The sequence below is a fragment of the Theropithecus gelada genome, chromosome 10, assembly GCF_003255815.1.
Source record: "Theropithecus gelada isolate Dixy chromosome 10, Tgel_1.0, whole genome shotgun sequence".
Taxonomy (NCBI): domain Eukaryota; kingdom Metazoa; phylum Chordata; class Mammalia; order Primates; family Cercopithecidae; genus Theropithecus; species Theropithecus gelada.
This window is the reverse complement of record NC_037678.1, coordinates 66,207,752-66,230,250: the sequence shown is the minus strand read 5'-3', so window position 1 is coordinate 66,230,250 and position 22,499 is coordinate 66,207,752. Positions and strand designations below refer to the sequence as shown.

The window sequence follows — 22,499 nt, the reverse complement described above, 5'->3', positions numbered from 1 at the left end:
TCCAACTCAGCGTTGAGCAGGACTACCCCTCCCTTCACTTAGACTCTCTACCTCTGTTCATGCCACCTTAGACAGAAGCAGGCTTTCTGGTAGTAGCAAATATGCAAGATATGAGTGGGGAATTGTAAGGGATCTGGGCTGGTTAAAGGGAAGGGCTGTGAAGAAAGGAAATGGGATTGGTAATGTCTGAAAAAGGGTTTAGGGTTAGATTAGTGAGGGACTTGATCGCCACACCAAGCAGTTTGGACTGAGGTGGGAAGAAGGATTCACAGAAGGTTCTGGCTTAAGGGAATGATGCAGTCAGGGGAGTTTTGTGTCAGAAAGAGCCATGCTGGGTTCTGTTCCTGGCCTTATCCCTAATTAGCTCTCCCATGCTCACAGGCCCACTCTGGCACCACGATGAGGTGAGGTAGGGCAGGGAGGTCCCACTCTGGCATGTGGGGGTGGTGGCTGCAGACACAGAGGCACCATGGAGCAGGGAGGTTCCCAGGGAGGCAGCAGCTTTGCTGGGCCCTCTGCGTTTCCATGAAGGCAATGAGGCTTATATTAATGAGCAGTAATTATGGGCACCCGGATAAGCCTAAGTATAACTCATTGAAAAAGGCAGCTCGAGGCAGCCAGCTGCTTCCCCCTGAAAGGTCAAGGCCTGCCTATTTTAAGACCTCCCCAAGGTGAGGATCCTGCCACCCTGGGTGTTGGGTGGCTGAGGGCCTGGCACCCAGTGGGCCAGGAACCCTGACCAAGGGAGCTCAGAGGAGTCAGGGTGACCAGACGCTCAGACCATCCTCATTCAAACCCCCCATTGCCTAGAGGAGGAAACCGAGGCATAGAAGGAGGAAGGGACCAGTTCAAGGTCACAGCAAATAAATAGCAGGGTTTGAATTTAAATCCAAGGGGTCAGGCGCAGTGCCTGTAATCCCAGCACTTTGGGAGGCTGAGGCAGGTGGATCACTTGAGGTCAGGAGTTCAAGACCAGCCTGGCCAATGGTGAAACCCCATCTTTACCAAAAATACAAAAATTAGCCAGACGTGGTGGCAGACACCTGTAATCCCAGCTATTCGGGAGGCTGAGGCAGGAGAATTGCTTGAACTTGGGGGACAGAGGTTGCAGTGAGCCAAGATCACACTACTGAACTCCAGCCTGGGTGACAGAGCAAGACTCTGTCTCAAAAAAAAAAAAAAAAAAAAAAGATAGTATTTGAACACAGGTCCAACTACACGCAGTTTCCACCATGCTGTGCAGCATTCCTCACCTGGAAGCTTTGACCTGTCCCCAAGAAGCATAGTACAGTGAGGTGAGGAGGGGAACGGAGTGTGACTGATACTGATTGGGCATTGAAATGCCAGAGGCTTTCTATATGACATCACAGTTCAACCTTATTATAATTTTTAAAAGTAAGGATCATGGCCAGGCGCAGTGGCTCACGCCTATAAGCTTTGACCTGTCCCCAAGAAGCATAGTACAGTGAGGTGAGGAGGGGAACGGAGTGTGACTGATACTGATTGGGCATCGAAATGCCAGAGGCTTTCTATGTGACATCACAGTTCAACCTTATTATAATTTTTAAAAGTAAGGATCATGGCCAGGCGCAGTGGCTCACGCCTATAATCCCAGCACTTTGGGAGGCCGAGGCGGGCGGATCATCTGAGGTCAGAAGTTCGAGACCAGCCTGGCCAACATGGAGAAACTCTGTCTCTACTAAAAATACAAAAAATTAGCTGGACACGGTGGCGCTCACCTGTAATCCCAGCTACTCGGGAGGCTGAGGCAGGGAGAATTGCTTGAACCCGGGAGGCAGAAGTTGCAGTGAGCCGAGATCATGCCGCTGTACTCCAGCCTGAGCTACAGAGTGAGACTCTGTCTAAAAAAAAAAAACAAAAAAACAAAAAAACAAAAAAAATGAAAAAGGATCATTATCCCCATGTTATAGAAGAGGAAACTGAGGCTCAGGAGGAATGACTGAATCACCAAGTGTCCTGCAGTGAGGAGGGGAAGGAGTAGAATCCAGTTCTGTCCTAGCTCAGGTTAGCTTCCCAGGAAACAGACTCAGGTTTGTATGTCGAAGTTTCCTGGGAAATCACTTCGGAACACCTGTGACAGGTGAAGGGGACAGGATTGGGCAGAGGGAAGAGTAGAACCTCGACACAGCACAACAGAGGCCTCAGCGAATCCCATGGGGAGCTCTGGAACTGGGATGGCCCTTTAGGGTTGTTCTGAATTGGGGCAAGGGAGCCACACCTTGGTACCCAAACATTGACCAGTTATTGGATGCAGGGTGCCCCTGGGAAGGAGTGTAAGGACAGACTGTGGGTAGAGCAGGTCAGGGTGGGTGGGAGAATGAGTGCTGTATCTTGGACCTGTCAGACTTCCAGGGCAAGATGTCAAGGAGGCAGTTAGAGATCCAAGTCTGGCATCTTGGGTGAGGCACCTCCCTATGGCTGAGAGCAGCTCCTAGTGGGAACTTGGCTGTAAATTGTCAGCAGCCAATGCTTTTGGCAGCTGGGGTCATGAGTGCCTCAGTGCCGGGGGGTCCTGGGTGGCCATCACAGCATCCACTGCACATCCATCTGCAGAGCCATTCTCATTCCTCTGCCCCCAGATGAGAACTAGCCCCTGCTCTCAGGAAAGTTACGGGCACATGGACTCCTGTTTTTTTGTTTGTTTGTTTTGGTTTGGGTTTTTTTGTTGTTTTTTTTTGAGAGAGTCTTGCTCTGTCACTCAGGCTGGAGTGCAGTGGCACAATCTCAGCTCACTGCAGCCTCCACCTCCCAGATTCAAGCGATTCTCCTGCCTCTACCTCCCAAGTGGTTGGGATTACAGGTGCAAGCCACCACGTCTGGCTAACTGTTGTATTTTTAATAGAGATGGGGTTTCGCCATATTGGCCAGGGTGGTCTCGAACTCCTGACCTCAAGTAATCCACCCGCCTCAGCCTCCCAAAGTGCTGGGATTACAGGCGTGAGCCACCACGCCCGGCCTTACACTCCTTTTCTTTATGACGCTCACAGGCCAGGGGATGCTGGAGGAAGGGAGGCCATCAGTGCTAATGAGGAAGGAAAGAGTGAGTAAGTGGCCAGTCCTGGAAGAGGAGAAAAACACTACTGAAACCCCACAGGGACAGAATGGGAGAAAATATTTACAAACCATATATCTGTTAAGGGTTCAATATCTAGAGTATATATAAAGAATTCCTAGAGCTCAACAACAAAAATGACAAACAACCCAATTATAAAATGGGCAAAGGACTTAAATAGACATTTCTCCAAAGAAGATATACAAACAGCCAATAAGCACATGAAAAGATGCTCAACATCGTTAGTCATCGGGAAAATGCAAATCAAAGCCACAATGAGATACCAGTTCACACCTACTAGGATGACTATAATTTTTTTAAAAAGGAAATAAGTTCTGGCAAGATCTGGGAAAATTGGAACCCCTGTACGTCGCTGGTGGGAACGTCACATGGTGCAGCTGCTATGGAAAACAGTTTGGTGGTTCCGCAAAAAGTTAAACATAGAGGCCGGGCACAGTGGCTCACGCCTGTAATCCCAGCACTTTGGGAGGCCGAGGCGGGTGGATGACGAGGTCAGGCGTTCAAGAATAGCCTGGCCAAATGGCGAAACCCCGTCTCTACTAAAAATACAAAAAATAGCCGGGTGCAGTGATGGGCACCTATAATCCCAGCTACTCAGGTTGCTGAGGCAGAAGAATGGCTTGAACCCAGGAGGCGGAGGTTGCAGTGAGCCAAAATCGTGCCTTCGCACTCCAGCCTGAGCGACAAGAGCAAGACTCCATCTCAAAAAAAAAAAAAAAGTTAAACATAGAATTACTATGTGATCCAGCAATTCCACTTGGATATTAACCCAAAAGAATTGAAAAGAATTGAAAACAGAGACTGAAACAGATACTTGGATGCCATTGTTTGTAGCAATATTATTCACAATAGCCAAAAGGTAGAAATAACCGAAGTGTCCAGCCATAAAACGGAATGAAGTTCTGACACATGCTACAACATGGGTGAACTTAGAAAACAAACATTATGCTACATGAAATAGGTCAGGCACAAAATGACAAATGTTATATGATTCCACATATTGGGAATATTTAGCATAGGCAAATTCAGAGAGACAGAAAGTAGGTTATATATTACCAGGGGCCGCCAGGCATGGGGCTCATGCCTGTAATCCCAGCACTTTGGGAGGCCAAGGCAGGCATTTCACTTGAAGCCAAGAGTTTGAGACCAGCCTGGCCAACATGGTGAAACGCATTTTCTACTAAAAATACAAAAATTAGCTGGGTATGGTGGCATGTGCTTCTAATCCCAGCTACTTGGGAGGCTGAGGCATGACAATCGCTTGAACCCAGGAGGCAGAGGTTGCAGTGAGCCAGGAGCACCACCACACTCCAGCCTGGGTGACAGAGTGAGACTCTGAGACTCTGTCTCAAAAAAAATAAAGAAAATAAAATAAATTACCAGGGGCTAGGAGAAGGAGGAGAAAAGAAGTTTTTGCTTAATGGGTACAGAGTTTCTGTTTGGGGTGATGGAAAGGTTTTGGAAATAGATAGTGGTGATGGTTACACAACATTGTGAGTGTCCATAATGCCACTGAATTGCACACTTAAAGATGGTTCAAATGACAAATTTTATGTTACATGTATTTTACTACAATAAAAGTAAAACCTATGGGAAATAGGAAAATTTATAGATACAGATGGTATCTATGGACTGTGGTTGTCAGAAGCTGGGAAGAGCGGAAAATAGGGAATGACTGCTTATTGAGGATGGGGTTTGCTTTTGGGGTTATGAAAATGTTTCAGGGCTGGGCATGGTGGCTCACACCTGTAATCCCAACACTGTGGGAGGCTGAGGCAGGAGCATTGCTTGAGCCCAGACCAGCCTGGGCAACATAGTGAGACTCCTGTCTGTACAAAAAAAAAAAAAAAAAGTTTTTTCTAATTAGCTGGGCATGTACCTGTTGTCTCAGCTACTCAAGAAGCTGAGGTGGGAGGACACTTGAGCCCAGGAGGTCAAAGCTGTGGTAAGCCATGGTCACACCACTGCACTCCAGCCTGGGCAACAGAACGAGACCCTGTCTCGAAAGAAAGAGACTGGGTGCAGTGGCTCATGCCTGTAATCCCAACACTTTGGGAGGCCGAGGCGGGTGGATCACAAAGTCGGGAGTTAGAGACCAGCCTGGCCAACATACTGAAACCCCATCTCTACTAAAAAATACAAAAATTAGCTGGATGTGGTGGCATGAACCTGTAGTCCCAGCTACTCGGGAGGCTGAGGCAGGAGAATTGGTTGAACCCAGGAGGCAGAGGTTGCAGTGAACTGAGACCACGCCGTTGCACTCCAACCTGGGTGACAGAGTGAGACTCCATCAAAAGAAAGAAGAGAGAGAGAGGAAAGGAAAGGAAAGGAAAGGAGAAAGGAAAGGAGAAAAGAAAGGAAATATTTCAGAACTAAATGGAGGTAGTGATTACACAGCATTGTGAATTTACTAAATGTCACTAAATTGTACACTTTAAAATGACTAATTTTATGTTTCATTAATTTCTCCTCAATTTTTTTTAAAAAAGGACAAAAGGGCCGGGAGCAGTGGCTCACGCCTGTAATCCCACCACTTTGGGAAGCCGAGGCAGGCAGATCACGAGGTCAGGAGATCAAGACCATCCTGGCTAACATGGTGAAACCCTGTCTCTACTAAAAGTAAAAAAAATTAGCCAGGCGTGGTGGCGGGTGCCTGTAGTCCCAGCTACTTGGGAGGCTGAGGCAGGAGAATGGCATGAACCCAGGAGGCAGAGCTTGCAGTGAGCCAAGATCGCGCCACTGCACTCCAGCCTGGGCAATACAGCGAGACTCTGTCTCAAAAAAAAGAAAAAAGGACAAAAGGATGGGCACAGTGGCTTACACCTGTTATCCCAGCATTTTGGGAGGCCAAGGTGGGTGGATCACAGGAAGTCAGGAGTTCGAGACCAGCCTGGTCAACATGGTGAAAACCTGTCGCTACTACAAATACAAAAATTAGCGGGGCGTGGTGTTGCATACCTGTAATCCCAGCTACTAGGAAGGCTGAGGCACGAGAATCACTGGAACCCAGGAGGCAGAGGTTGCAGTGAGCTGAGACCGCCCCATTGCACTCCAGCCTGGGCGACAAGAGCAAGACACTGTGTCAAAAAATAAAAATAAGGCCAGGCGCGGTGGCTCACGCCTGTAATCTCAGCACTTTGGGAGGCCAAGGCGGGTGGATCACGAGGTCAGGAGATCGAGACCATCCTGGCTAAGACGGTGAAACCCCGTCTCTACTAAAAATACAAAAAATTAGCTGGGCATGGTGGCGGGTGCCTGTAATCCCAGCTACTCGGGAGGCTGAGGCAGGAGAATGGCATGAACCTAGGAAGCAGAGCTTGCAGTGAGCCAAGATCGCACCACTGCACCCAGCCTGGGCGACAGAGCGAGACTCCATCTCAAAAAATATAATAAAGTAAATTAAAAAATAAAAATAAGGGAAAAAATTGGAAAAATAAAATCCATGATATGCAGCTAATAGGTACTCAGGAAAATATATAACTTTTCTGTGACACATTTATTAGAGTATAAGGAGATCAGAAAACAAATGAACTAAACTTACAACTCAAAAAGATGGAAAAGGTATTAGAATAAGAGAATGTGCTGAACCCAGCTTTAGCAGGGATGAGGGAGGGAGGCACCTTCCAAGGGGAGGGTTGAACCTCTAGGACTGTACTGTCAACCTGGCAGTCACTTGCCACATGTGCTATTTAAATTAATTAAATGCTTTTTTTTTTGAGATGGAGTCTTGCTCTGTCACCAGGCTGGATTTGCAGTGGTGCGATCTCGGCACACTGCAACCTCTGCCATTCTCCTGCCTCAGCCTCCCGAGTAGCTGGGACTACAGGCGCCCACCACCATGCCCAGCTAATTTTTTTGTATTTTTAGTAGAGAAGGGGTTTCACCATGTTGGCCAGGATGGTCTCGATCTCTTGACCTTGTGATCCACCCGCCTCGGCCTCCCAAAGTGCTAGGATTACAGGCGTGAGCCACCGTGCCTGGCCTAAACTTTTTAAAATACTAAAAATTCAGTTTCCCAGTTGCACTAGCTGCATGTCAAGTGCTCTGTGGCCCAGTGGCTACCATATTGGACAGCACAGATCTAGGGGAAGATGGACAAGAAACTAGAAAACAAGTAAACACATGAGAGTTTCCCAGAGCAGTGAGAGCTATGAAGAAGTCCTGAAGGGTGTGAGCTTGGCTAGCAGGTAGACAGCAAGAGATGGGGACAAGGCTGGAGAAGCTAGTGGAGACTGGGCCATGCCAGGCCAGATGGACATCCACTCTTTGCTGAGGCCGCGCCTGGTACTGTCCCATCCTCCTCACCCTCTGCCCCTCAGCTGCTGGATCCAGCCCCCACATTGTTCCCTTTCTTTGCACATCCTCCAGTTCAGCAGGGCCAGTGGGCTGGGTGGGGCCTGCATTAAGAGTCAAGAAGACCTGGGTTCCAGGCCTGGTTCCGTGCGACTTTGTGCTGTCTGATTCCCAGACTGGTGCACTTTGAATCATAGGATGTTCTAGTGGTCACAGTCTAAAACGGATTGCAGAGCTGCATTCTCTCTGAAAGCTCTAGGGGAGAATCCATCACTTTTTTTGAGACACAGTCTCACTTTGTTGCCCAGGCTGGTCTCAAACTCCTGGCCTCAAGCAATCCTCCTGCCTTGGCCTCCCAAAATGCTGGGATTACAGGTGTAAGCCACCGTGCCCAGCCACCTCTGCCGGCTTCTGAAGCCTGCCTGCATTCTTTGGCTCATGTCTCCACATCACTCTGATCTCTGCTTCTGTCAGCACATCTCCTCTGACTCTGACCTTCCTGCCTGTTTATTTATTTATGTATTTATTTTTGAGACAGAGTCTCACTCTGTTGCCCAGGATGGAGTGCAATGACACAATCTTGGCTCACTGCAACCTCCACCTCCAGGTTCAAGTGATTTTCCTGTCTCAGCCTCCCAAGTAGCTGGGATTACAGGCGCACGCCACCACACCCAGTAATTTTTGTATTTTTAGTAGAAATGAGGTTTCACTATGTTGGCCAGGCTGGTCTCAAACTGCTGACCTCAAGTGATCTGCCTCGCCTTGGCCTCCAAAAGTGCTGGGATTACGTAAAGGTGTGAGCCACCATGCCTGGCCCATGCCTGTTTCTTTTCTTTTCTTTTTTTTTTTTTTTTTGAGACAGAGTCTCATTCTGTCACCCAGGCTGGAGTGCAGTGGCACGACCTCAGCTCACTGCAAACTCTGCCTGCTGGATTCAAGTGATTCTCCAGCAGCCTCAGCCTCCCAAGTAGCTGGCATTACAAGCACATGCCACCACACCCAGCTAAGTTTTTGTATCTTTAATAGAGACGGGGTTTCACTGTGTTGGCCAGGGTGGTCTCAAACTCCCAATCTCAAGTGATCCACCTACCTTGGCCTCTGAAAGTGCTGAGATTACAGGTGTGAGCCACCATGCCCAGCCCATGCCTGTTTCTTATAGGAACCGTGTGATTAGCTTGTGCCCATCCAGATAATTCATGATAGTCTCACCGTCTCAAGATTCTTAATCACATTTGCAAAATAACCACACCTGCCAAGTTCCTTTTGACAGGGTTGTGGGCATATTTGGGGACCATTATTCTGCCCTCCATGCTTGATGTCAGCCAGAGCTTTTGTGCTATGACCTGACCCAGCCCCTCCGAGAGCCCTCCCTCTACAACCCTTGTCCTCACTTGCTCTGCTTCAGCCACACTGACTCTTTGCCAATCCTCAGCACACCAGGCTCAGGCCAGACCAAGTCTTGGGACTCCCACGTACAGGGCTGGTCGGGGCCGGAGGCTTAGAAACCTCGCCAACCTTTCTGCTCCATGGCAGACAGGAAGACTGAGGCCCAGGCCCAGAAAAGGGAAGGGACTTACCTAAGTTTTGGACTAGTAGTTCCAGGATGGCCCCATTTTACAGCAGGGGAAACTGAGGCACAGCAACTGCACCTAAGTGCCACCCTCTTGTGAGCCCTTGCCTTGTCCTGAGGATGTGCCCCCGTTATTGACTCTGAGAGCTCTATTCTAGGCTATCATTGCTTCATCTCAATTGGAAATGATGGGCCTATGGGCTTGTTGGCCTCTTTGGTGTCTGAAGCCCTCAGCACCTGCCCAGCAGTCACACTTGGTAGACATTGGGTGAAGGGCAGAGCAGGTTTTTGCAGAGGGCTTACATTTGACATAGGAATTCCTCTGTTTTTTTTTTTTTTTTTTTTTGAGACGGAGTCTCGCTCTGTCGCCCAGGCTGGAGTGCGGTGGCGTGATCTCGGCTCACTGCAAGCTCCGCCTCCCAGGTTCCCGCTATTCTCCTGGCTCAGCCTCCCGAGTAGCTGGGACTACAGGCGCCCACAACCGCGCCCGGCTAATTTTTTTGTATTTTTAGTAGAGACGGGGTTTCACCGTGGTCTCGATCTCCTGACCTTGTGATCCGCCCGCCTCGGCCTCCCAAAGTGCTGGGATTACAGGCGTGAGCCACCGCGCCCGGCAGGAATTCCTCTGTTAAACAGTTGGACGGTACTGCCCTCAGACCTGGAATAGATGGGCCTTGCCCTGGGTCCTGCTTTTTGGAAGGCCTCTCTAGCCAGGCACAGTGGCCCTCAGGTATAACCCCAGCACTTTGGGAGACCAAGGCTGGAGGATCGCTTGATCCCAGGTGGCCAAGGCTGCAGTGAGCTGTGACCTTATCACGGAAAAAAAAAAAAAAAAAAGCCAGTCACGGTGGCTCATGCCTGTAATCTTAGCACTTTGGGAGGCCAAGGTGGGCAGATCACTTGAGGTCAGGAGTTCGAGACCAGCCTGGCCAACATGGTGAAGCCCTGTCTCTACTAAAAATACAAAAATTAGCCATGCATGGTGGTGTGCGCCTGTAATCCCAGCTACTGGGCAGGCTGAGGCAGGAGAATCACTTGAACCTCGGAGACGGAGGTTGCAGTGAGCCGAGATTGCACTACTACACTCCAGCCTGGGTAACAGAGTGACTCTGTCTCTTAAAAAAAAAAAAGAAAATCCTCTCTGGACCTCTAAAAGCCCGTGTTTTTCCCCATAAGGCAAGGAGAGTTCAGGAGTCCTGGGGACATGCCCACCAGCAGACTGTATTCCCCCATAGACCACCCTGGATACTGGGCACCCTGGGATTCCCTGCTAAAATGACCCAAGCCTGCCTCCAGGGCCAGCGCAGGGTCCTCCCATGGGAGGTGGACCCTGCCACAGGGACCATCCTGGGGTTCCAGGATGACTGTTTGGGGGCCTGTGGACAGAGCTAGGAGATGTGGGCTGGGGTATTTGCATCCATGTGGCCCCTCGGGGTGAGGGACAGAGTCAGAAACGGAAAGAGAGTGGAGGATGGGCAGCCCACCACTCATATTCCATCATGGAATTCAGAGGAGACCCAGAACTCTGAGTCGGAGCCTGGCTTTCCAGGTTGTTTTGAAGATACAGTCCTCAAGCTAGAAGAATGGAAGATGTTGTGTTTGTCTGATAGTCGGTAGCTTGAGTTGTAACTTTTATTTACACACAGAGTACGTGGGCCTCAGTGTGTACTCCTGTCTTCAGGCCCACAACATGGAGGACTGGCTTCAGAGATCCTCCCAGCCTGGCAATCTGGATCTGACCTTCCTGGCACCCCTCCCCCAAATCCAGCTGACCAGCTGACCGCTTTCTGTCTTCTCTCCCCAGGATAGCTGCCGCCCGGGAGAGGCGACCCGGGCGCCCTGCTAGGGTGACGGCCCCTGCCCTCGGCCCGGGATCATGAAAGGCCTCGGTGACAGCCGCCCCCGCCACCTCTCCGACAGCCTAGACCCACCCCACGAGCCCCTGTTTGCAGGGACCGACCGCAACCCCTACCTGCTGTCGCCCACGGAGGCCTTCGCCCGCGAGGCCCGCTTCCCCGGGCAGAACACCCTGCCGGGAGATGGCCTCTTTCCCCTCAACAACCAGCTGCCCCCGCCCAGCAGCACCTTTCCCCGCATCCACTACAACTCCCACTTCGAGGTGCCAGAGGAGAGCCCCTTCCCCAGCCATGCTCAGGCCACCAAGATCAACCGGCTGCCCGCCAACCTCCTGGACCAGTTTGAGAAGCAGCTGCCCATCCATCGTGATGGCTTCAGCACCCTCCAGTTCCCCCGTGGTGAGGCCAAGGCCCGTGGTGAGAGCCCTGGCCGCATCCGCCACCTGGTCCACTCAGTCCAGCGGCTTTTCTTCACCAAGGCACCCTCACTGGAGGGCACAGCGGGCAAGGTCGGTGGCAATGGCAGCAAGAAGGGTGGCATGGAGGACGGCAAGGGCCGGAGGGCCAAAAGCAAGGAGCGGGCCAAGGCTGGGGAGCCCAAACGGCGCAGCCGCTCCAACATCTCAGGCTGGTGGAGCTCCGATGACAACTTGGACGGCGAGGCCGGCGCCTTCCGCAGCAGTGGCCCAGCCTCCGGGCTGATGACACTAGGCCGCCAGGCAGAACGCAGCCAGCCACGCTACTTCATGCACGCCTACAACACCATCAGTGGGCACATGCTCAAAGCCACCAAGAACAACACTACCGAGCTGACCGCCCCACCACCCCCGCCCGCACCCCCAGCCACCTGCCCCAGCCTTGGGGTGGGCACTGACACCAACTACGTCAAACGAGGCTCCTGGTCCACTCTGACACTCAGCCACGCCCACGAGGTCTGCCAGAAGACCTCGGCCACCTTGGATAAGAGCCTGCTCAAGTCCAAATCCTGCCACCAGGGTCTAGCCTACCATTACCTGCAGGTGGGTCTCTGCCAGGGTCAGGGGTGGGGTGAGGGCTCTGGGAACGACACCAGTTTTGAGGCCTAGCTGTACCACAGATTCACTTGGCAAGTCACTTCATTCTGGGCCTCTGTGGCTCAACTATAAAATGGGTGGCCCAGTGGTACCTGCTAATCAGGGAGTCCTTCCACTGGTCATGCTCTCAAAAGAGATTAATTAGGGCCTTTCTGAGCCCAGCCCTGAGCAGGGACTAAAATATGTTCCTGCCCTTTAGAAGACAAATCTGGAAGTTGTGCCATCCCAACCCCCTCACAGAACCAATTGCATGGCCTTCTAATTGCCAGCCTCTGCCTGCCATCCCTATCAGACTGATAGCTGTTTGAGGACAGGGATCACATCTGATGCAGCCATGTGTCCCCAAGGCCCAGGACGGGGTCTGGCATGCAGGAAGTGCTCAGGAAATGTAAGTGAGGGAGGGGTAGATGGACAGATGGACAGTTAAATGAACAGAATCAGAAATAAAGAAGACACAGTCCCAAAGATTAGGATACTGGGAAAGACATGAACGGTCATGTCAGTGTCAGCAGAGTGTCATGGGGATCAGTACAGAGAACTGCAGGGACCCAGGGGGTCCTAACCCAGCTTGGGGGAATAGCCGCCTTCTTTCAAATGCTCACACTGATTCAGGCACTTGCTGTGCACCAAGGCCACATGGTTTGAAAGTGGCAGAAGGCTGAGACATCACTGTGGCTGCACATTTCCAAGTGGCTCTCAAGGCAGGTAGAGCAAGGGGCTGTGAACTGAATGGCTCCCCAGGGCAAAACCAGGCTGTGGGTGGAAATTACAGAAAGCAGATTTTAGGTGGAAGGAGGCGCTTCTGTAGGTAGTGAGCGCCTCATCTCAGGGGGAATGCAAGTGCAGGCCTGGCCAGCCCTTGGGAACTCTAATGAGTCTTTTGTGTTTTTTTAGACAGTTTCATTTTTGTTGCCCAGGCTGGAATGCAGTGGCGCCATCTCAGCTCACTGCAATCTCTGCCTCCCGGGTTCAAGCAATTCTCCTGCCTCAGCCTCCCAAGTAGCTGGGATTACAGGCACCTACCACCATGCCTCGTTAATTTTTTGTATGTTTAATAGAAACGGGATTTCATCATGTTGGCCAGGCTGGTTTTGAACTCCTAACCTCCAGTCTGCCTCAGACTCCCAAAGTGCAGGGATTACAGGACTGAGCCACTGCGCCCAGGCTTTTTTTTTTTTTTTTTTTTTCCCCGAGATGGAGTTTCAAACTTATCACCCAGTCTGGAGTACAATGGCGCGATCCTGGCTCACTGCAACCTCCGCCTCCCGAGTTCCAGTGATTCTCCTTCCTCAGCCTCCCGAGTAGCTGGGATTATAGGTGCGAGCCACCACGCCTGGCCAATTTTTGTATTTTTAGTGGAGATGAGGTTTCATCATGTTGGCCAGGCTAGTCTCGAATTCCTGACCTCAGGTGAGGACCTGCCTCAGCCTCCCAAAGTGCTGGGATTACAGACGTGAGTCACCACGCCCAGCCATGAGATGCATTTTGAACGAGATGATCTTTGGGGTCTAACAAAGCCCTGACTTCTTATCATCTTGTATGAAATACCAGAAACAGTGAGACATTTTCTTTTTCAATAGGAGGAAACTGAAATCTAGGCAGTATTTGATATATTTAGGGCTCTTGTGGTTCTGAAACTGCTTCCTTGGTTTAGAAGCATTAGGGAGGGTGATGTGTGACCGGGCTTCCTCTCAAAATGGTATGGTTGGGTCTGATCATGTAACAATGCCGCAGAAACACCATGAGAGGGTGGCCCTGTGGGCCCTGGAGTCTGTGCTACCTGCTTGGGTGACAGGAGGTGAGTGGGTGGCTTAGCAACAGTTTCTGAGCAGTGATATACAAGGCCACGTTCCCAAGGGACACTGGGGATAGTGGGGCTGGACTAGCAAGTGGCTTGTAGGCAGAATGCACTGGTCCTAGGCTGGGCAGTCTGCTGAGGGTTTATGGGAAGGCTGGGTGGGGCAGGAGTGGGAGTCCTAGACGTTACCTTTCCTTTGTGGAAAGTGAGCCTCTGGCATGGAGGGCATGGAGAAGGGTGCCATACCTGTGTGGGCATGGCCCTTGGGCAGTGTGCGTATGTGTATGTGATAGAGAGTGGGCATGCCGTGTACACTCAGTATGTGGGCTTGGACATCTTTGGTGACATGTGTAGCCTGGTGAGGTGTACGCTGTGTGCATGTGGAGGCGGGAACAATGCAAGGTGGATACACGTTGTGTGTCCACAGTGCAGTAGTTACTGGTGCAAATGTCCAGAGGGAGGGTAGTGGGAAGGTGAGTGTGCTCTGTGTATATGTTGCATACTTGTGGAGGGGTTGCCGTGACGAAGTGGCTGCTGGTGTGTGTCCTTGGTGAGGTGTGTGGTACACTGGGGGTAGTCACTGAGGGACATGGGGCGTATGCTTGTTCTGTACATATTGAGATATGTGTATAGGATGAGGCATGTTCACTCTGTGCACAGGCTGTGTGTGAGTGCTGAGATGTGTGCATTTTTCATTACACAGTGACCGTCCACTGTGTTTCCGTAACAGTGTAAATGAAATGGCCAGGAATGTAGCCTGTGTGCACTGCCCTGGGGCAGCCAGCAGAGCCTGGCCTCAGAAGGACAGGGGAGGTCCCCTCAGTTGGTTACTGCCACCATAACCACTGGGGACTGGGGGACCAGGGCTGCCCTCACAGCCGTGACCTCACCTGCCCTATCACAGCCCCATTCCGTGGACGGATTCCCTGAAGTTCAGATGGGAAAACAGCCCTTTTTCCAGCTCACCATGTGGCTACCTGAACCGGGGAAGCACTCTGCTCTCTGTACCTCAGTTTTCCCACCTTGGGACAGAGAATATCCATTGACTCTGGGACCCCATCCCCCCTCCATGCTGATGTGCCAGGGTCCTCTGATTCCCCATTCTAGGCTCAGGTTCTGGATCCAGGTCTAGGGCCTCTTTCTGCAAGTGCCTTGCGTCCCTCAGGCCTGGTGTTCTCATCTGTGCAGTGGGATCATAAGCATCCCCTGAGACAGCCAGAGTGAAGTGACTGTGGGGCCAAGCAGAGATGGCTGCAGTGGAGGCCACCGTGACCACAGGGCCTAGGGCATTGCTTCTGGGGCAAACCCAGCCTGGGATCCATGGAGAAATCCGAGGCTGGAGAGACTCTGGAACCCAGGTATTCCTCCCAGCCCAGGGCTCTGCTCTGCTGCCCCTTGGTTTCAAAAGCGGGAAACCCAGCACGTGAGCCCGAACTCTGCAGGGAATGAGGGAGATTCAGGTCCCAGAGATGGAGGTTCTCGCCATCTGCTCATTTTCTGCGGTGGCCCCACTGAGTCCTGTGCCCCATCCCCAGGTACCCGGCGGCGGCGGCGAGTGGAGCACGACGCTGCTGTCCCCACGCGAGACGGATGCCGCGGCCGAGGGCCCCATCCCGTGCCGGCGCATGCGCAGCGGCAGCTACATCAAGGCCATGGGCGACGAGGACAGCGACGAGTCCGGCGGCAGCCCCAAGCCCTCACCCAAGACCGCGGCGCGGCGCCAGAGCTATCTGAGGGCCACGCAGCAGTCGCTGGGAGAGCAGAGCAACCCCCGCAGGTAGGCGCGCAGCTCCACCCCTAGGGTCCCGCCCACAGGCAAGCCCCGCCCACTTCGAGTCCTGATCCCTGGGAGGACTCTCCATTAAAATAAGCCCCGCCCGCGTGGTAGCCCCGCCCCCCTTTGAGCCCCGCCCACTTATGAGTCCTGCTCCCTGAGAGAACCCCCTCATTAAAATAAGGCCCGCCCGGCCCGGTGGCTCACGCCTGTAATCCCAGAACTTTGGGAGGTCGAGGCGGGTGGATCACTTGAGGTCAAGAGTTGGCCAACATGGGGAAACCCCGTCTCTACTAAAAATACAAAAATTAGCTGGGCTGGCGGCAGGCGCCTGTAATCCCAGATACTTGGGAGACTGAGGTAGGAGAATCGCTTAAACCCGGGAGGCGGAGGTTGCAGTGAGCCGAGATCGCGTCACTGCACTCCAACCTGGGCGACTGAGCTAGACTCCGTATCAAAAAAAAAAAAAAAAAAGGAAGAAAGAAAGGAAAAGAAAAGCCCCGCCCGCGTGGAAGCCCCTCCCAGAGGCTTTTCTCGCTCCTTCGGGTGAGCCCCGCCCACTTGTAAGCCCTCCCGGGGAAAACCTCTTTCGGTAAGTACAAGTCCCGCTCACCTGCAAGCCTCCTCCCCTAGGTGAACCCCTCATAGGTATGCCCCACCCCGGGAGCCTCGCCTTCCTCCCATTCGGTTGTCCCCCGGAGATCCCAGCCCACAGATGAATCCTGTCCCTCAGCTTCAGATCCAGGTGAACTCGCTGCTATAATGATCCAGGCCCCCTAAGTGAACCCGCGGTCAGGTTAGCTCCCTCCATGAGATCCTCAGGTTGGCCCTGCACTCTGATGAATTGACCTCGAAGAGTCCCGCCAATTAGAGAACCACCCCTTGAGCCCCACTCACAGTTCAGCCCTGACCACAGGTGAGCCGCATCCTTTGGTAAACCCCAGTAATGAAAGCCACTCTTGGGTGATAGGTCCAGGTAAACCCCTCCTACAGGAGCCACTTCCCCAGGTAAGTTCCACTCCCACAGGGGAACTGTCCCACGGGATCTTGGTCTTCAGGTTAGGAGAGCCTGCCCTAAGTGAGTGCATCACCTGTAACAGCACTGCTTAGGGAAGGCGAGAGCACGCTCTACCTTTGCCCCTGTAACTGATCCCTGTGGGGAGCTCCAAGATGGGGGAGGGAGGTGAATCCAGAAGTCAAAGAGTGATAGACAGGCTTTTCCTGTCCCAGTGCCTGCCTGGAATTCACCAGCCAAGCCCCATCGTGTTGCTGTAAGGCTTGGCGGAGTTAGGGGAACAAGCTTCTCCCTAGATCTTCAACTATGGGAGACAGGAGCCAAGGCTTCATGGAGGAGGTGGCCTGGGAAGACTGAGACAGAGGGAAAAGAACAGGTCAGGTGACACTGGTACCTAGGCAGGAAGAGGGCAGTGTTCTCGGAGCAGCCAGGAGTCTAGTTGACTGGGCAGAAGACAGAGAATGGCCTCCAGGATGGAATTCAGGACACCACCAGACAATTCCAGGTCTGCCCCTCTCTTAACCTTAGTTTCTCCATCTTTTTTGTGGGGGAAGTGGGGAACAGGGTCTTGCTATGTCGCCCAGGTTGGAGTGCAATAGTGCAATCATGGCTCACTGCAACCTCGACCTCCTGCACTCAAGTGATCCTCCTACCTCAGCGTCCTGAGTAGCTGGGAGTACAGTCATGGGCCACCATGCCCAGCTGATTTTTTAAAAGAAGTTTTTGTGACTGGGCACAGTGGCTCACGCTTGTAATCCCTGCACTTTGGGAGGCCAAGGCAGGCAGATCACTTGAGGTCAGGAGTTCGACACCAGCCTGGTCAACATGGCGAAACCGCATCTCTACTAAAAATATAAAAATTAGCAGGTCATGGTGGTTCACGCCTGTAATCCCAGCTACTAGGGAGGCTGAGGCATGAAAATCACTTGAACCCAGGAGGCAGAGGTTGCAGGGAGCTGAGATCATGCCACTGCACTCCAGCCTGGGTGATAGAGTGAGACTGTCTCAAAAAAAAAGAAAAAAAAAAAAATATATATATATGTATATATTGCTCTCCCCTTGCTTATCACCCCCCCGCACTGCCCAGGCCAGCTGTGACTTCCGTTTTTCCCTCTGCCACTGGATGACCTTGGCCAGTCTTTTTCCCTCTGGGCCTCAGTTTCCCAGGCCTCACTATGTTGCCCAGAGTGGTGTTGAACTCCTCGGCTCAAGTGACTCTTCTGCTTTGGCCTCCCAAAGTGCTGGGATTATAGGTGTGAGCCCCCACGCCTGCTCAGTTTCCCCATCTTTTTTTTCTTTTTTTGGAGACAGAGTCTTACTCTGTTGCCCAGGCTGGAGTGCAATGGCACAAACTTGGCTCACTACAACCTCCACCTCCTGGGTTCAAGCAATTCTCCTGCCTCAGCCTCCCGAGTAGCTGGGATTACAGGCGCACGTCATCATGCCTGGCTAATTTTTGTATTTTAGTAGAGATGGGGTTTCACCATGTTGTCCAGGCTGGTCTTGAACTCCTGACCTCAGGTGATCCACCTGCCTTGGCCTCCCAAAGTGCTAGGGTTACAGCCACGCCCGGCCCAGTTTCCCCATCTTTAAGTGAAGGGGCTGAGCTGTAGGATCTCTAAGATCCCTTCTAGTACTGAGATCCTACTAGGATATCTATGAGTGACCAGTGGTCAGTAAGGTAGGAGAGGCAGGAAGCCCGGGGCTTAGGCCTAGATTCAAGGGAAGCAATAATAATAACAGTAGTAATAGTAGCAATAATAGTAAGAGCTGCTGTCTGTTAGCACTTGCCCGCTGGCCACTGTGCCTGACCCGATGTCCTTTAATCTGCATCACTGAATCCTCACTGCAGCCCCAGCAGGCAGGCAGCGTCATCCCCATTTTAGAGATGAGGAAACTGAGACTTAAGTAAGGGGTAATGGCTTGCCCAGGGTCACCCAGCAGAGAAAGCTGGATTCCAGTCCAAACCCTTCTGTGTCAGGGGCCCAAGCTATTGGATGCTTGGATGTTATCCCCAGAATGAGGACTGGGGGAGGCCCAGGGTCAGGTAGACGTGAGAAAGATTAAAGGACTGGGGTCATGGAGATAAGGGGTGAGTCTAGGGGCCTGATAGAAGCCACTTGAACATCGCCACAGAGCTGATGCCCTTTCGGAACCCTAGGCTGTAGAACTTAACCCACCTCTGTCAGGCCTCTGGAAATGTCCCAGACCTGCAAGGAGGAAGGAAAGGGGCTGCAGAATTGGGCAGGGCCAGCCTTGGGCTTTAAACAGTCAAATGCAAGCTCGTGCTGCCACCCTGTGGCTCCAGTGGGCATCACAGGGGTGGACCACCTGTGCATCACAGATGGTCAAGGCCTCCAAAAGCTGGTTGAACAATGGGTGGGCTGAGCCCTGTCTGCTCCCCACTCCCCACCAGGAGTCTGGACCGCCTGGATTCAGTGGACATGCTGCTGCCCTCCAAGTGTCCAAGCTGGGAAGAGGACTACACCCCTGTCAGCGACAGCCTCAATGACTCCAGCTGCATCAGTCAGGTGAGGGTGGCAGGCAGGCTGGAGAGTCAGGGGGTTTGAGTACTGACTCCTGTCTGGGAAGAGTACACCCCCAGGCCCACCCCATGCTGAGTGGCCCCCAGATGTCTACACTGTGCTTCTGTTTGGTCCTTATTCCTGAAGCCTCCTGTGTGTGTCTCTGCCCCACCGACTGTCCTGTGGCTGAAGAGCACAGTTATGGGGCCTGACCCAGGACCCCAAGGGAGGAAGCCCATACCACCATTGTAAACACAGGATGCCAGCAGGGCGCCTGTCGCTTCTCATGGGGTTTAGAACCATGAGGATAGGGAACTGGAGACCTGGGTTCGAGTCCCAGTTTTGTCACTTGACAGTATGAACCCAGGATAGTCACCTCCCCTCCCTGAGCCTCGTTTCCTGATTTACCAGAGGAAGGTGAGCATTTCTATTTGGGGGCTGTTGAGAGGAATAAGTGGGATTGTGAAGGCGGTGTGCTCAGCAGAGGGTAGCTGCCTTTCTGGTTGTTATTAGCATCTTGTGTGGCCTCCAGCAAGTGACTGCTCTACTTTGGACCTCTGTGCCCACCTACTCAGTGGGCAGTTGTGCTCCCAGGCGCAACCAGCTCTGCCTGTGTCAGTGAGGAGCACGCTGTGCTGCACGTTGAATTTGCATGCCACCCTCTCAACCATCAGCTCCTTGAGCCCTTAACCATCCCCAGAGGTGGCCTTGTTATCCATATTCCCATTTCGTAGGTGAGGCAACTGAGGCTCAGAGAGGTGAGGTCATGCAGCTAGGAGAAGGCAAAGTTGGGCAGGGATCTGGGGCTGTCCAACCCAGACCTGGACCTCAGCTCCTGCCATGTACTCAGCACTTTAGGGTTTGCAAAGGGAGAACCAGTCAGGACCAAAAGGTACCCCGTGTTGTGTGGATGGGGAGATGAGCCCCCCGAGAAGGCAGACGCCTGCTGGTGGTAGCAGTTAGGCAGTGGGGCAGCCAGGTGCGAGTCCAGCCCCCTCTCAGCAGGAATAGGCCACTGTGTGCAGGCCCAGGACCAGGGTTAGAGGACTGCTTAGAAGGTTTTGGGACCCCGACCCCTCACAACTCCATTATTCCTGGCCTAGCCAAACTCCTTCCCCAGCCCCCTCAGACATGGGGAGGGGTAGAGTGCCCCAGCCCAGGGAACCCCCTGCCCCTGCCCCCCTCATCCAGACTCCACCAAGTCACACCTGAACTGCTGTCCTCCAATCCATACTCAGTGGCCACATGGAGCTGTCAAAGCCACACCCCTGCTCAAGACCCTCCCTTGTCTCCCACCTCCCGCAGAGGGAAAGCCAGAGTCCTTACTTGGACCTGTGAAGCCCTGTAAGACCTAGGCCCTGCCTCCCTGTTGGACCCTGTCCCTTGCCCTGCTCCAGCCACGCTGGCCTCCTTTCTGCTCCTTATATAGGAGCATGCCACATCATTCTGCTCCAGGCCCTCTGCATTTGCTGTTTCCTCTTCTCAAATCTTTGCACAGCTGGCTCCTCGCGTTTCAGGTCTCTGCTCGAATGTCACCTCCTCAGAGAGGCTGCCTGTGATCGCTCTGTCTAAAGTAGCCCTCCCAGGCGCTGTTCCTTTACCCTGCTTAACTGACACTGCCTGGAACTAGAATCGTTTGCTTATTTACTTAATGTCTGTCTCCCTCTTAAAACTAGGATCTCCTGGGGGCGGGGGCCTTGCTGTCTTGTTGCCTGCAGTGTCCCCAGTGCCTGGCACAGTGCCTGGCACAGGGCAGATGCTCAGTAGGTGTTTGCTGAATGGACGGCGTCCCTCCCTGTCTCTCCCATCCCACCACGTTTTCTCATCTCAGTCTTCCTGTCTGTGTCTGTCTCCGTCTGTTTTTTTTTTTTTCTCTCTGCCCTCATTCACATTTTTCTCTGATTCTCTCCAGTGTGTCTCCATCTCCATGTCTCTCTCTGTGTCTGTCTGTCTCTCTACACATCCCATCTCCACCCAGGCCTGGGCCTGGCACCCGGGACACCTTTGCCCTTTAACTACACAAAAAGGCTTATGAATCAGCCAGGCTGGGGGCAGCAGCAGGTCTCACCTACCACCCGCTGCCCAGTCCCAGTTCTCTCCTAGTCCAGGATCCTCTGACCCCTCACAGCCTCACCCCTAGAAGCTTGAGTGACCCAAGCCACATATTTGGCCCCAAAGTCAGAGATATCCTAGGCTGGGGCAGAGCAGGCTCTGGGCTCCATCCCTAATCTGTATCTCCAGGTGGGCTGCCTGCCAGATGAGAGGCAGCAGACAGAGGATACATGGTCACAGGGGCTAGACCTAAAGAAGAACTTTTATTTTATTTGTTTGTTTATTTGTTTATTTATTTATTTTGAGACGGAGTTTCGCTCTTGTTGCCCAGGCTGGAGTACAATGGCGTGATCTCGGCTCACCGAAACCTCTGCCTCCCGGGTTCAAGTGATTCTCCAGCCTCAGCCTCCCTAGTAACTCCCACAGGCATGTACTACCATGCCTGGCTAATTTTGTATTTTTAGTAGAGATGGGGTTTCTCCATATTGGTCAGGCTGGTCTTGAACTGCCGACCTCAGGTGATCCGCCCACCTTGGCCTCCCAGAGTGCTGGGATTACAGGCATGAGCTACGGTGGCCGGCCAAGAAGGACTTTTAAACAGCAGATTATAAGTCCTCAGTAATGCCCAGCCCCAGAAGGAGTGAGCCTCCCATCCCTGGAAGAAGCCAAGTGAGACCTCCTAGCAGCTGGGTCCCAGCCAGTCTGGGGAGGAGGTTAGACCAGCCAGCTTCAAGTTTCCTTGCAACTGACCCTGAATCCCCAACCCCAGCCCCAGCCCTGGTCCTCCCATAACCCTCACCCTCTCTTTCCTGCAGATTTTTGGACAGGCCTCCCTGATCCCCCAGTTGTTTGGCCATGAGCAGCAGGTCAGTATGTTTGCCCTTCTCTTCCACCCCAATCCCAGAGTGTAGGTCTGGGTCTTAGGCCTGCCCTCTGACTGGTCCCAGCACCCAGTCCAGGCGGGTATAAGCAGAGCCATCACCAGGAAATCCACTTCCAGTGGATGGAGTTTAAGCTCACATTGGTGTCCTGACCCTCCACTCCCTGCCCTTATTGCTTCACCTCTGTGTGCCTCAGTTTCCTCCTTTTGAAGATGGGGAAGAATGAGCTAGGTGCTGTGGATGGGGCAAGAAATAACTCCAGGACTCCTGCCCTTCTCTCTCCTCCCACAAAGCCTGGGTCAGGCCTAGGGAGACTGTTGAAGTTGGACAGGTCAGGGGCTGGGGGCTGGTGATATTAGCTTCCAGGTCCCAGCCCCCAGATCCCTTGGCTTTTCTCCTTTCTGGAGCCCCAGGAGGACATTTAAGGATGCTGGGGTGTTGGAGTGAGTGTGGAGACTTTCCAGCTTCACACAGGTTGGCGAGGTTATGCTGCTTACAGCACTGTCTGGCTGCCCTAAGGGCGCCACCTCCCAGACACTCCTTTCCTGCCCATGGAAGTGTCCCTCTC

At 52.7% G+C, this 22,499-nt stretch overlaps 1 protein-coding gene across 2 annotated transcripts in view; it reads left to right on the top strand.

The window, feature by feature from the left end:
• The window catches only part of DLGAP4 (DLG associated protein 4), a 232,043-nt gene that overhangs the window by 118,487 nt on the left and 91,057 nt on the right, over nucleotides 1-22,499 (top strand). For both annotated transcript variants that reach the window (XM_025398734.1, XM_025398733.1), the window contains 4 exons: nucleotides 10,762-11,832; nucleotides 15,220-15,461; nucleotides 18,890-19,004; nucleotides 21,866-21,916. In XM_025398734.1, the coding sequence (XP_025254519.1) occupies nucleotides 10,834-11,832; nucleotides 15,220-15,461; nucleotides 18,890-19,004; nucleotides 21,866-21,916 (1,407 nt within the window). In that variant the 5' untranslated portion in view covers nucleotides 10,762-10,833. The remainder of the gene's footprint in view (nucleotides 1-10,761; nucleotides 11,833-15,219; nucleotides 15,462-18,889; nucleotides 19,005-21,865; nucleotides 21,917-22,499) is intronic.